Genomic DNA, 16074 nt, shown 5'->3' on the forward strand with positions numbered 1-16074 from the left:
AAGCAAGCACTGTACAACAGATCACACATTTATTATAAAAAATTAACAGTGCAACGAATCTATAAAATGTTGTCCTTTGTGACCCTTAAACCGAATAATAAATGAAATTGCAGTATTAATAAATGGTGTCTTGTAAGGAGATTTCTGCTCATGCACATTCGATAGGATCATATACATTTGCCCCCACAATAACATGGCCATCAAACTTAGTAAGTTTAATTTCAGTACATTTTTAAAAGATATTGGATGCAATAAAAATGAAAATAGTGATATATTCTTTCATTAGATATACTGGAAATACATAGCTTTCCACTCTGGTTATGTTATTGCTTCAGTTCATCCGTTGCCAGCTTTCATTTCTTAGAATACTGATTAACAACCCATTATCTTCTCTCAGACAATTATACTTTAAATTCAATTTGATAATAATACAGTTTAAGAAAATAAACTTGCACAATTAGTGATGGATGCAACACAAAAGACATTGCTAATGAAAAAATGCTATGCAGATCTTTAAACATATGACGTGTTTTGCAAAACCAAACTTAGAAGAATGGTCAATCAAGGAAAACAGATTACTTGTGTTGTAAACCAAAGTTACAAGAATGGCCAGTCTAGGAAAACAGATTACTTGTGATGTAAAACCAAAGGTAGACAAATGGTCAATCAAGGAAAACAGATTACTTGTGATGTAAAACCAAAGTTAGAAGAATGGTCAATCTAGGGAAACAGATAACTTGTGATGTAAAACCAAAAGTCTGAAACATAGCCAATCTAGGAAAACAGATGATTTGTGTTGCAAAACCAAAGTTAGAAGAATGGCCCTCTAGTAAAACAGTTGACTTGTGTTGTAAAACCAAAGTTAGAAGAATGGCCAATCAAGGAAGTCTTCAAATGGAATGCTGGAAATCCAAATAATTTAAGGCCTCATCAATATAAAGGTGCTTGATGATGTTTGGTTAAAATTCAATATTCCATACTAAAATCACGCTGTGTAAACCAAATGAAGAGTGGTGATCAGGGTCACAACTCTTGTAAATGATAACGTGCAATCAATGAAACTGAATTCATTTAAGGTCTAATCAGTATAAAGCTGCATGCCAAGATTTGCTGAAATCCAGCTATCCTTGGTGAAGTAAAGCTATAAAAACCAAAATTAGGAAGATAGGCAATCTAGGGCATACTGCCTTTAAAAAAAAGGCAACATAGAGTGCAGGAAATTGAACTTATTCAAAGTGTCATGAACATAAAGGTCCTATACCAAATTTAGTCAAAAACCAACAAGAAATGGCAAAGTTATGCCGTGGAAACCAAAGTTTGGAGAACAGAATCAGGGTGTATAACTCCTTGAAATTATGTCAAGGAAGGATGAATACCAAACTAATTAAGATGTTTTAAATAATAACGCCCCATAACAAATTGGTAAAGGTATCCTGCAGAAACTAAAGCCAATATTGTCATAACAGACAAACCATACTTGTGAAAAACATGTCCACTAAATATGCCTCCGATGAGAACATTAACACTGCCCAAATAATACATACTATATTTCAATTCAACCATCAATAATAATATAAATGAAGAATTTTTTTATTAGATCAATGTTTATCAAATCTTGAACATTTATGGGTACGACAATATGGTAATCATAACCTTGCATTGATGTTGTTGTTGTTGTTGTTGTTGTTGTTGGGTTTAACACCATTTGTTTAGCACAAGATAGGCTATACATGACAGCCAGTATAAATGGTGGAGGAAGAACCTGAGGAAACCCCAGAAAGAACCTGACCTACGAGAAGCTACTGGCAAGCTTTCTCACATGCCCACATTGGCTGAATCCGAGACTTGAACCAACGCAGACAGAGGTGAGATGGCAGTGATCTGTAATGGTGAGCGCTTTAGACCACTTGGCCATTCGGGGCACCCCAATACTTTGCAAAGCTTTAATGTAAATGTGACAAGGCAGAACATCAAATTAACAGTCATAAGTATATATATTTCCAGTAGAGCCACAGAAGAAAATGATAAACAGTGATGTGAAATGAAACATGCTTATTAACATAAGCAACCAAAGAAAAGGACTATCAAGGTTTGTAAGCATTATTTGATTGTTTAACAAGGTTAGTAAAGAATTTAGGTTCAATACGATGGATTTCATATTTATCAAGTAGTTAATTTTGTGATCAGGCCACTGTAGTGATTTGATCCTTTCATCAGACTGACCTAGAAGAAAACACTTTTTCTTTGTTCTTCTAAAAATAAGAAATTTAAAAACAAAATAAGGGCATGTTATTCACACCTACATATATTAACATGCAAGTGTTCTTTATTGGCAATCAAGTATATAATGCAACCTGGTTTACCTACATTGCCATTGTATTTGCCTGTCTGATCAATACAGAGTCAAGCCTGTCTGATCAGTACAGAGTCAAGCATATAATGCAACTTGGTTTACCTACATTGCCATTGTATTTGCCTGGCTGATCAATACAGAGTCAAGCCTGTCTGATCAGTACAGAGTCAAGCATATAATGCAACTTGGTTTACCTACATTGCCATTGTATTTGCCTGGCTGATCAATACAGAGTCAAGCCTGTCTGATCAATACAGAGTCAAGCATATAATGCAACGTGGTTTACCTACATTAAGACTGTATTTGCCTGGCTGATGAATACAGAGTCAAGCATATAATGCAACCTGGTTTACCTACATTGACACTGTATTTGCCTGGCTGATGAATACAGAGTCAAGCATATAATGCAACCTGGTTTACCTACATTGCCATTGTATTTGCCTGGCTGATCAATACAGAGTCAAGCATATAATGCAACCTGGTTTACCTACATTGACACTGTATTTGCCTGGCTAATGAATACAGAATCAAGCATATAATGCAACCTGGTTTACCTACATTGCCACTGTATTTGCCTGGCTAATGAATACAGAATCATGCATATAATGCAACCTGGTTTACCTACATTGCCATTGTATTTGCCCGGCTGATCAATACAGAGTCAAGCATATAATGCAACCTGGTTTACCTACATTGACACTGTATTTGCCTGGCTAATGAATACAGAATCAAGCATATAATGCAACCTGGTTTACCTACATTGACACTGTATTTGCCTGGCTAATGAATACAGAATCAAGCATATAATGCAACCTGGTTTACCTACATTGACACTGTATTTGCCTGGCTAATGAATACAGAATCATGCATATAATGCAACCTGGTTTACCTACATTACCATTGTATTTACCTGGCTGATCAATACAGAGTCAAGCATATAATGCAACCTGGTTTACCTACATTGCCATTGTATTTGCCTGGCTGATCAATACAGAGTCAAGCATATAATGCAACCTGGTTTACCTACATTGCCATTGTATTTGCCTGGCTGATCAATACAGAGTCAAGCATATAATGCAACCTGGTTTACCTACATTGACACTGTATTTGCCTGGCTGATGAATACATTGTCAAGCATATAAAGCAACCTGGTCTACCTACATTGCCATTGTATTTGCCTGGCTGATCAATACAGAGTCAAGCATATAATGCAACCTGGTTTACCTACATTGACACTGTATTTGCCTGGCTAATGAATACAGAATCAAGCATATAATGCAACCTGGTTTACCTACATTGCCATTGTATTTGCCTGGCTGATGAATACAGAGTCAAGCATATAAAGCAACCTGGTTTACCGACATTGCCATTGTATTTGCCTGGCTGATCAATAGAGTCAAGCATATAATGCATCCTGGTTTACCTACATTGACACTGTATTTGCCTGGCTAATGAATACAGAATCATGCATATGGTTAACCTACATTGCCATTGTATTTGCCTGGCTGATCAATACAGAGTCAAGCATATAATGCAACCTGGTTTACCTACATTGCCATTGTATTTGCCTGGCTATGAATACAGAATCATGCATATAATGCAACCTGGTTTACCTACATTGCCATTGTATTTGCCTGTCTGATCAATACAGAGTCAAGCATATAAAGCAACCTGGTTTACCTACATTGCCATTGTATTTGCCTGGCTGATCAATACAGAATCAAGATAAAGATATTAATTTTCCAGGACAATATTTGGATAAATTTATCCTATTATTACACAAATTATCCTAAGAAAAAGTTATTTTTTGGGGTCTGGATACTTGGGTTTTGCAAATTACATTGTCCCAGTCAGCAAACTATTTCATGATTAGAATTTGTTCATGAAAGGCAACAATAAACATCATCAGATTTGGTTACCTGCCATTCTCTGACCATCTCAGCAATAGAAAGATGAAAAAAGCTGCAATGGCCAAATGAACTTGGGCTATAATAACGGTCACTGAAGCAATTTCATGTTGAATGATTATTATTTAGTTTATTTTCCAACCATAACTTTGTATTTTTTCAGTTTTTAAAATAGATACTTGGTGTTTGGAATTTTATGTACTAATAAAATAATTACAAATTTTGAAAATATGGTGTCTAACAAACTGGATGATCAAGATATTTACATTAATAACAGTAAGACCTGACTGAGTTTCATATCTAAACTTACAGTGAAATTTCATCTGAATAGTCCTAAATACTATAATGATAATGAAGGTTAGTTAAGTTGCTTTTATCTTTTCGCATCAGTTTTATGGAGGGGGGTACATATATATTATTGAGAAGTTGTATGCAATGACACTCTATCACTAAACGGTGATAAATTACAAGCATTCATGTTTGAGGGACAGATCCCTGGACAATAGTTTTACTGTATTGTTTTTAATAAGTCTAAGGAAGCTTTCATTCCTCTTCTGTCTTATGCTTTGTCAATATTGAGCTTTTCAACAATCAGCACAAAACATAATGACCAAATAATTACATTAGATAATTTTGGTCATCATATGTCCAATGTCTAACATGATGAGTGAGTTATCAACTCTAACCTATTTGTTTATACTAGTATTATTTTCTCTCTCTCTCGCCATATATATATATATATATATATATATATATATATATATATATATATATATATATATATATATATATATATATATATACACACACACACACACACACACACAGTGTGACACCACTATAACATGGTAGTTGGGAGGCACAGAACCCAACTATGATATAGACCGAACCATGTTATAAGCAACCAGGTCAGTTAGCTAAAAGAAATGATGCATGTACCCCAACAAATTTGCAGGAGGGGGGGTAGGTAATAAATGGGGGCACAAAAATACATGCTTCATTGGCACAGTTACTATCTTAAATCGATACATATTAAATGAGAAATACACCTGTAGTGAAAACAGAGAAGGCATATAAAATATGTTACTTTATTCAGAGACCCACACTTTGATATGTGTATACTGTTTATATGTACATGTCTAATGTATAGCATGAATAGAGCATCAACACCGTGTACTCACCTGCGAATCTCATCACATACACTGAATCTGCAAGTAATTCCATTGAAAATATGCACACAAAGAGATTTAAAATATTCATTAATTTTGTCACAGTTCCTATAGGTCTGAATTCAGTGGGGAAAAAATAGCACAATCACATAACAAATGATGAAGCACATTTACTTTTCAGTACTTCCCAAGTTGGTAAAAGTTGGTTTGCATTTTTAGCTGCCAATGGTAGCATTTGTAAGCATAAACCTTTTCCTGCAAAAAGGAAACTTTAACAACATGGTAAACGTGTTCCAGTTACGTTGGAAAATGAAACAATCCATCAGATTCCATTGCTTTTATTTATGTCTGGTACTGACTGTCTTTGAAGAAACGTGCTTTGTTTTTATTGAAGATTGTAGTCAACTTTCTTTGATGAAGGGTGCATGTGTTATTGAAGTCACCGCTAAAGGACAGCTTTGAAGAACCAAACAAATGCCTGTTTCTAATTGTAGCAGCAACATCAAATAATGGTACTGCATGACTGAGACTGATTTTTTCCCTTTGCTTAGTATGTTTTCATAACAGTCGGTGCTTCAAAGGTAATCTATTTTCTTTGAAATTTCAGCAAACTATTTTATCTGGGTACATTTTTAAAAAAGGAATTGGTTGTCATTTGATCAATTGAAGTTTGTACCTCCCTGCCTATTGAATAGTGCAACAAGTAAGAGATTGGGGTTGTTGTTGTTTATTTTACATTTGTGGTAGCAGAGTGATGCTGCCTTCCATGCATGCATCAGAAATATAAAAAAGGGTCAACAGTCGATAAGATGCAGTTGTTCTGGTCTTATAACAGGGATTACTACAGAAAATGTGGGTGTTCTGAAGGATTTAATTCTGAGTGAAAAGAAGAGGAATTTTACTTACCACCCAAATACATTAGTCACTCTATGTAAATATAGTAATTACTAGCGAGCGGCCAAAAATCCAGTGAAAGATAGATCATGAGATAATGCCTTGCCCAGTTGATCTCTGCTACCAGAAATGTAAAAATAAGCGGATATTTCACAACATACAGAACTCATGCTAGATGTCAACATAAGCAGATTATGATATAACAATGCACTGTTAAGATGTTTTGTCAATAGAAACAAAGAATTTGTTTATGTAACAATAAACAAATTTCAGTGCATTTTATATATCGTTTACGCTTCCTTTCATGGGGCCTCTGAATTTCTCCACTCCAAACCAATGGTTGTAAATACAAGTTTAAACGGCTAACAAAATAAAAGAAAAAAATTGCCAGATGGTATATTTTGCCACCAATAAGGAAAATAAAATGCAATTTGTGACACAGGAGAAGCCCTGCATGATCACTGAATAAACTTTTTACAAGTTATTTTTCGAACTTTTAAGAAGAAAAAACTTTTTTTTGTGTGTAAGAAAAATACATATAAAATTTAGGAGCCACGCAATGATCGTCTTGTATTATTCATATGCGATCTCTACCCCAAAATGATAATAAATGTTTTAAGGTTTTTTTGTACTTTTAAGAAATATTTTTTTCTTGCACGTTAAAAATAGATGTATATGAAACTTCAGGAGCCAAACCACGATCATGTTAATCCAAATTCATGTTATAATGGAGAATGCTATAGCAGGGTCATACTGTATACATTATACATAAACTCTTATTTTTTTTCTGAAATGCATTTCTGAAGACGAGTTCCAACACCTGCCTCCAGTGTTCTGTAAGTTGGCACCAGCAAGCTATGCTTGACTTTAGACAAAACTGAACAGTGGGTCACATTGATGTTGACATTGATATTGACCTTGTTGGTTTAAATGTAACATATTCCTTCCTGGTCTAAAGGGCAAATAAAATATGGAATATGTTCACAAAAGATGGTATTCAAAGCAAACATCAGGAAGCATTTTTTCTTTCTTCAAGTCATTATGACCGTAACCACTGAGCCGTCACCGTCACTATCTACAACATGCTTCCTTTCTGTTACAAAAATCATCAACAATGTCTGATGCCTCTATGTTGTATCTAGAACTAAAATGGACACAAAACTATTTCTGTTGATGTGCTGAAATGACGTTGACATCTGACCTCTGAAATCCAACATCTTGCTTCTTCTAACCACGTGCATCAATCTACCACAAAATATGTTCAGTGTATATGGTCTCAAACAAAGTTACTGTGCAGAAAATATTTCTAATTTAGGTCAATTTTGTTGACTGTGAACTTGTATTGTTACTTTTTATCAAAGTATCAAAATGTTTCTGTCTAGTCCTCAATTCAAGTCAGCCACAAATATTGGACAAGGTACATGGCGTAGAATTACAGTTATTGTGTAGAAACCATTTTTTCTCCCTTCAGTCACTCTGACCTTGAACTGGAACATCCAAGTCAACAAGATTCTTCCTTGCCCCAAGTGTGCCCCGATCATACACTCTGTTCAAGGTACATGGAAGAGGACTGTAGTTATTTTGCAGAAACTAATAAATAACAGACTGATGAAAAGACACACTGACAGACAGATCAACAATGTCAAAACTTGATGCACTTTGTCTTCAAGTATCTGAATAACATGAGATATTTGTGTTTTTTGTGGGTTTTTTTAATGTCTAATGTCTAATGCTGGACTATAATAAAAATTATACATAAGCATCATATTAGAACATCTTTTACATAAAATACAGCAAAGGCACAATTTCCCATTATGTTTATTACCACTGAGAAAACAGAAGACTTCAATATTATTTTTTCTTATGGGTGAATTCTCAGACTGATTTTTTCTCATTGATATCAACGGTGATTCTGTCCAAGAATTACTCAAATTCACATTGTCAAATCAATGGAAAATCTAGAAAGAAAGTGGATGTAGTCACACTAACCTGTTGACTAGGGAACTGGGTTAATACTGAGGTAATGTTGCTGGCATATGAGGCCATGAGTTTGCGTATGGTCCTCTCAACCTGAAGTGGGATTCTTCCTGAGATCACTGATATCAGTTCCTGTGGAAAGATAATATCCCTTGATTCACACAATAATGTAAGACTTAAATTACTGATATCAGTTCCTGTTGAGACAATATTCTTTCCTTTACACATTAATATAAGCCTAATATCACTGATATAAGTTCCTGAAGAGAGATAATGTTCCTTGCTTCACGTAATAATGTGAGACTGAGATCATTGATATTAGTTCCTGTAGAAACAAAATATGCCTGCTTCACACACCAATGTGAAATTAAGATCACTGATATAAGTTAATGTGAGACTGAGAGCACTAATATAAGTTCCTATAGAGAGATAATATCCCTTGCTTTATACATTAATGTGAGACTGAGTGCACTAATATAAGTTCCTATAGAGAGATAATATCCCTTGCTTTATACATTAATGTGAGACTGAGAGCACTGATATCAGTTCCTATAGAGAGTTAATATTCCTTGCTTTATACATTAATGTGAGACTGAGAGCACTGATATCAGTTCCTATAGAGAGATAATATCCCTTGCTTTATACATTAATGTGAGACTGAGAGCACTGATATCAGTTCCTATAGAGAGATAACATCCCTTGCTTTATACATTAATGTGAGACTGAGAGCACTGATATCAGTTCCTATAGAGAGATAACATCCCTTGCTTTATACATTAATGTGAGACTGAGAGCACTGATATCAGTTCCTATATAGAGATAATAGAGAGATAACATCCCTTGCTTTATACATTAATGTGAGACTGAGAGCACTGATATCAGTTCCTATAGAGAGATAATATCCCTTGCTTTATACATTAATGTGAGACTGAGTGCACTAATATCAGTTCCTATAGAGATAATATCCCTTGCTTTATACATTAATGTGAGACTGAGTGCACTAATATCAGTTCCTATAGAGAGATAATATCCCTTGCTTTATACATTAATGTGAGACTGAAAGCACTGATATCAGTTCCTATAGAGAGATAATATCCCTTGCTTTATACATTAATGTGAGACTGAGAGCACTGATATCAGTTCCTATAGAGAGATAATATCCCTTGCTTTATACATTAATGTGAGCTTATTAACCAACCTTTTCCACAAATGAAAACTGTCAACAATTTACTAGTCAAAGTGTCAAAATGAATGACACCTTGCCAAGCAATAATAAAACACCATGAGCATAAGATCTGAATTTTAACTAAAAGTTGTATAGGCAGAAAAAAGACTTTGTTTCAATATGCAAGGGCAAAGTTCTAGGTCAAACAGAGTTTCAAGGTTAAAATGAAAATGCTGACCTGGATCTTCTTGCTATTAATGCTCTACTAAATCTGGTTTAGATCCATAAAGTCCATTTTAGTGGAAATGAATTTGTGGGAATGTTAAGTCAAAAAAGGGGTCACACATTAAATCTTGACAGAAAATGAATGAATTTGTGGGAAAGATTAAGTCAAAAAAGGGGTCACACATTAAATCTTGACAGAAAATGAATGAATTTGTGGGAAATGTTAAGTGAAAAAAGGGGTCAAACATTAAACCTTGACAGAAAATGAAAGTTAAGAAACCCAAAACATAACATATGAAGCCTCATATCAATATGGGCTTTGATCTGTCAAGTAATTAAAACATTTTTTCAGCAGAAACAAAAAATTTGTTAAAAATGGGTCAGAAAGACTTAAAAACAATAGGGATGAATTATAAAAAGGAAACTTAGCAAGAGTCACAAAGGGATTAATGCTCTACTGGCCCAAAGAATGGCTGGAATTCTGGAGAAGTCCCATTTTTGCCTTCTTTCATAATCTATTTAACAACTGAGCATTGTAACCTTCTCAGATATTCTTAAGAAACTCCAAATTAACAAATCTGGTCATAAAACTATTTATATGTCTGAGGTATTGTTACAAATAAAGCATAAGTGCAGAACAAAAAAGCTTCAACAAGGTCTTTGACAGTGAACAACTCATCTTTGATATTGTCAAGATATATGCAAATGTCAAGTTTGGTGTAATCAATAATTAATAATTTAAAGCAAAATTCCATCAAAAGGACATATGTTCTACTGTCTAAAAGAATTTCCAGGAATTCTACACCATAGTTTTCTTTGTACCTGTTACATGTTGAAACCATCTCTGATATTCTTAAGTGATAATATTCTCATATCAACCACTGTGGCAGACATATTGGATGTAAGATTTACACCATTTTCATTTTCACAAACTAGACATCATTTGTAGACATTTGGTGAAAACCCCATGTTATTATGACCAGCATACACATTGACAAGATTTTCAACAAGTTCAGATTGGCATCATTATAATTTATCTTAATTCTGGTTTAAATCCCATGTCATCTTCTACTTCAAACAAACAGCAGTAACAAGATTTCAACGACAGTTGTTCAAGTGGCCATACTGAACATCTGAGCAGCACTATTTTCATTCAGGACTAACCAGACTGTGGGATGAAGAGTTTTATGGCAAAGCTCCAAGTTGTTTAGGAGTAGTGGACAGATGTTGGATGATGTTCAACAGGCCATCCCATAAACCCCTCTGGTTGATGACCAGCAGTGCTAAATAACAGATCCAGATGGCCTCCAGAGTGGTAACAAGCTTCACCAATCAGATGCAAGATCACCTCATTAATATGTGTTGATACTCATATTCCCTTTGTTCAAGATCTTTTTGATACATACATACATTTGAAGTCTGTGCCAAACCAGATCAGTAACACAGCCTCCAGTATGACAGAATGTTCCACGAATTCAATGCAAAATCGTCTCATTAATATGCATGAATGTTGTTTTACAGCCTACAGTATTGAATTAGACTAGCTTTCTGAAGTTGACTCTACCAACTGAGCATGTATATGTCATTTTGACCTGAATTCCTTCTCTTTTGAAAAGATTCTTGATTGAAATAGTTATTTTCTTTGCAAACTTGTAAATGTTAAAAACAAACCTGAAGTTCCAGAAGTGGCAGTAAGGGGTTCCTGAGACATTTCATCATTTCATCCACACTCTGTTTGAGGCGGGGCTTGAAGTAAGGCTCCGGAAGGATATACCCTGCTAGGACATGTTCAAGCTCTGCCATCCTCATCTGGAACACCTGGTTAAGCTTCTCACCAGATGTTGGAGGATTCTGTGGGCATGGCAAACTGCCTGTAAAGGTCTCAGCCTAAAACAATTATTTGAAGAATGTAGCACAAATAAATTAGGCACATACATGCAGATTGCTGGACATTAACAACTACGACAGAAAAGTGTTACATAAAATTGTTATCTTTACATAAATGCTTATTACTGTAGATTAACATTTCTAATTTTGCTTCAGGGATTGAGTAAAAGGGTGGTTGTTGTAAATCTAATCATACAAACCATATCAGTTCAAAGTTTTATGCGCTTTTAGTCTAAACCAATGTTTTGCACTCTGGATTTTATAAAAATAATCTTGTCTAAAATCTCATCTGCTAGAGATTTTAAACAGGAAATAAACAAGTAGACAATCCCCTAACATCTGCAATGAAATGCTACCCACAACTTCAATAAATGTGTGCAGTAAAGTATGCAGCAACAATAGAGACATGTTGTAAAGTACACAGATCTGGAAATAATGCAACGTTCAACAAATGCTAACTTTTTAAATTATGTATTAAAAGGAACAACCATTTTAGTAACCCTTATTATCACATGCCTTAGTGATGATACTATTGAAATTTCTTGGTGAACCAGTCACACCGGTTGTCCTCCCAAACAACACATCACTGGGTACAACATTCTGGTACACCAAGTCCAATCTTCCTCTCAAATATAGCCAATTCTCATCCTCTTCAGTTTATTTCCCACCTTAATTTGCAGCCACTGTTGCTGATGCTCTAATTTTGTATCTACTCAAGGATATCTTAAGAGGTCCTCAGGAACAAAGACTAGAACAATATTTTGTTGTAAATTGACTTCCATAATCAGAGTAAAACATTTCCACAGTGAGCAACAGAATTTCAAATTTTATCAATTGGCTCCTGAGAACTTTTTTCCCAACCAATCTTTCTTTTAAAAAAAATATTCACAAATGGTGGATCCAGGTCTTTTCTCCAATCACCATGAGTTTTTCAACCAGGAAATGTCTAGGTCATCCTATTAAGTAAACCATAAACCAATCACAAGCAACAGCTAACAAGTCTTTGGTGATGTGATTCTAGATTCTTTTTAGTTTCAAATTCCTTATTAATACTTAAATCCTTAATCCGCAGCTATTTGTACACATATTTTAGAACATACCATTTTATCTTTCACACAAGCCCTCACTAAAATATTTAAGTTAAATGGACAGTTCATAAATAGCATAAATCTACCTGTATCACTCTGCTGGGATCATCTAGCTGGAGGTGAGCCACAATACTACCACCATCCAAAACCGCACCAGGTCTCTTCACATAGTGGATGCTGTAGAGATAATAGACATATAATTGTTGAAGTCATAATGGTTTGCCAGGTTTAACTGCTGACTGGAATTTGAGCCAATATCTTTAACCTTAAGCTAAGGCCAGAGAGTTTAATCATTTCAGAAAGATCAACAAATACAGTCAAACCTACCCTAATGAACACCTGAATACAAAGAATACCAATCAACAAAAAAACTAGTTCTATAGGTCCCATCTGTACAACCAACAGTTAACTTTTATTTGAATATAAAGACTACCTGCCCCAAAAAGACCACTTTTTGATGGTTCAGTAACAGTCATTATCCACAGGATTGGCTGTTTTTGAATTTAGCATATCAATGAATATTAATCATCCAATAAACAAATTATTTACATATTTTCTCAAGAATGTTTTTTAATGATAAGAACTGTGTTTAAGCGGCCTGTTAAATTCCAATAAATCCAATTGGCTGATATATCAAACTTGCCCACTTCAACCAGAGGGAAACAGCTTGATTTCCGTGATTAGTGATTGGAATTAATATTGTCTTATCACAGTGTTGTTGTTGTAGGGTTTAACGCCATTTTTCAGCACACGATAGGCTATACATGGCAGCCAGTAAGGGATGGTTAAATCTATTTTTAGTAGCACTGACTTTGTACTTTAAACTAACAACTTCCAAATTGATAGGTTCCTTATTAGGTAAAAGCATTTCCCTCAAGCTACTGATCCTAAAATCAATACATTTCTTCTGTGGGCTAATGAGAACATATGTACCAAACTGTGTTGAAACCATTCACTCTATGTTCACCCACTGGCATGGGCAACAGAAAGCTACCCTGCAACTTTCATTAGTGGAGTAATGTACTTGCTTGTAAGGTGAGTCCAACAGTAAAATGGACAGACCCAGATCTGCAGTCACATAATGCATCAGCTGATCTGGGTCAATGCTAGGTGTAATCAGTAGAACAAACAGCAAAGACCCTGATGGAGCATTATGCAATGGCAGATCAGGGTCAATGCTGCTTGAGTTGGATTCAACTTACAAATGAGGAAAGGTGGTAAACAAAATAATCACCATCCAGATTCCGATACTCTGAGTTCCATGACCATCTTCATGACTTCAATCTCAGCATACACATCTCCGGAAAACAGGTGGCCCCCATCTTCAACAACATAGTTTACAAGCTTCCCTGCTGATGGCGATCTGCGAATAATTCATTTCATAAATGTTATTTCAAATAATGATCAATTTTATCAGTTCAATCTTAGCGTGCACTACCAAAAATTAGCTTCTAAAAAAAATAATGCATTTATGTGTCATACAAGTGGCTAGTTATCATAATTTTTTTAACTGACCAGGTAAAATGGTTCAGAAAAACAGTAATTGTCCAGTCTATTTACCTGAGGACTGTAGGGTCTGTCTCTTTTTGTAAGACACAGGTCTGGTTTCCAATGGTGATGCGGTAACTATTGACCTGTTGCTTCATGTAAGTTGTGTAACTGGAACCATCCAGAGACAGCAGAAGACCTCCATCACTCAGCCTGAAGAACAAAAGTTATTTGATTTCTGGCAAGCTGCACAAATGAACATAATCATAAAATACAAACTGTCACTAACAACTCATCAGAGATGTGTATACTACCCATGATAATAAATCTGATAAAAATTGATGGTCACTAAAATTTTGCGACTTTTTATTTCCAAAAATGAGTTAAGACACACCTCAAAATTGCCAAATTTGTACCTTTTGGGGTTTTGTTAGTTCTTTGGAATGATATATGAAATAAATTATTCACAAAAAATGGTATCTTTCCAAGAGTATGTTGCTTTTTAAATTGCATGACACCAACTCAAGCTGTAAAATAGACCCTCTTTTGAATAAAGTGGAGTCAAGAGTACCTGAAAGGTTACCTCAATAAAGCAATCAACTGTGAAAGAAATAAACCTCTACTAAGCAACCACCTGACACAACAGGCCACTTCTTCCCCCTTCAAGGTGTATGTTTAACGAAGGTTTGGCTGTCTGTGTTCCAAAACTATGGAGTACATATGCATCATTTTTACAAATCATAATACACAATAAAGATGCTCTTGGAAGCAATAAATCCACAAAATGCCTTACATTTTCTGCTCTAATTTGATGGAAAGAACAAGTTTGACATGGTGCTGGATTAAATACCATCATACTGAGACATTTCCAAACCCACCAAAGCAATGAGTTCTTTCCCCCTGAACAAACATGGTTTTTGCATTGATCACATGCCACCTTTCATGATTTTTGAAGATAATAAGTTACTCAGTATGAATGAAATTCAAAACAAAGTGTGACTGATAGGGGTTAGATCTGATGCAACACAGAATACAGATGCTTGTAAATCAGTGAAAACCTAAACAGTTTCAGTCTGGGTGTATTATAAAGAAGGATTAAATAGGTTTTTAATCAAACTTTACCACACTATATAGGAGTCCCTTATGCTGAGGCATGTTCAAGATCAAACTAGATGCATTGAATCAGAATCTAGTGTTCTATGAGGACCACTACACTGAGGCACTTTTCACTCAGTGTGTATAACTAAAAACATTGGAGAAAAAAATCAATAGTGATTAAAATAATGACATTGACAGCCTCACCCCCCCCAAAAAAAAGGTAATTCCAATCCAATGCCTATTGTTCACTAGCAAAACAACAATATATCTGTTATGAACTTACCTGTGTACATCCACATCAATAGACGATCCATTCAAAGTCAGAAAATAACGACTAGGCCCAATTTTTACCACCTGAAATAGTAAATGCAACTGCTTGTACATATGTGCAGATCAAATGAATGGAAAAGTGATCTCTCTTTTACCCATACTTTAACCATTCAATATGCACGTTATTATGGTAGCCATCTAAACACGAGTCTTTTGAAAACATTGCTGGTCCTATTGAGAATTACTGGTCAAATAATGTTCATAAAATAATGTTACCGACATATAATATAAATTATATTAAATTAATTCTGGAAGCATGAAATAACCTGACTCACAAGAGTATTGTAAAGCGCACATTATATACCCACCCAATCATTAATAAACTTGATGCAGATAAACTTAAATATATCTTCTTTCAGTCTGAGTTACCCTCTGGCCTTTAATCATTTGATTCTGAAATCTGCAGGCTTCATTCTTATCCTAATTGAAAGTCATCTAAAAAGTCTGAGAGAGATCAGAGATGTAGAACGTTATTGTGCAGAAACTATTTTTC

At 34.9% G+C, this 16074-nt stretch overlaps 1 protein-coding gene across 3 annotated transcripts in view; it reads right to left on the bottom strand.

The window, feature by feature from the left end:
* LOC149797203 (acetyl-CoA carboxylase-like) overlaps positions 1-16074 on the bottom strand; it is a 197716-nt gene that overhangs the window by 104303 nt on the left and 77339 nt on the right. For all 3 annotated transcript variants that reach the window (XM_089961889.1, XM_089961888.1, XM_089961890.1), the window contains exons 15-20: positions 15535-15605; positions 14226-14366; positions 13900-14028; positions 12752-12842; positions 11362-11577; positions 8313-8432 (exon numbers count right to left, since the gene is read on the bottom strand). In XM_089961889.1, the coding sequence (XP_089818015.1) occupies positions 8313-8432; positions 11362-11577; positions 12752-12842; positions 13900-14028; positions 14226-14366; positions 15535-15605 (768 nt within the window). The remainder of the gene's footprint in view (positions 1-8312; positions 8433-11361; positions 11578-12751; positions 12843-13899; positions 14029-14225; positions 14367-15534; positions 15606-16074) is intronic.

This window comes from Sinohyriopsis cumingii, chromosome 6 (assembly GCF_028554795.1).
Source record: "Sinohyriopsis cumingii isolate HCF-2022 chromosome 6, ASM2855479v2, whole genome shotgun sequence".
Taxonomy (NCBI): Eukaryota; Metazoa; Mollusca; class Bivalvia; order Unionida; family Unionidae; genus Sinohyriopsis; species Sinohyriopsis cumingii.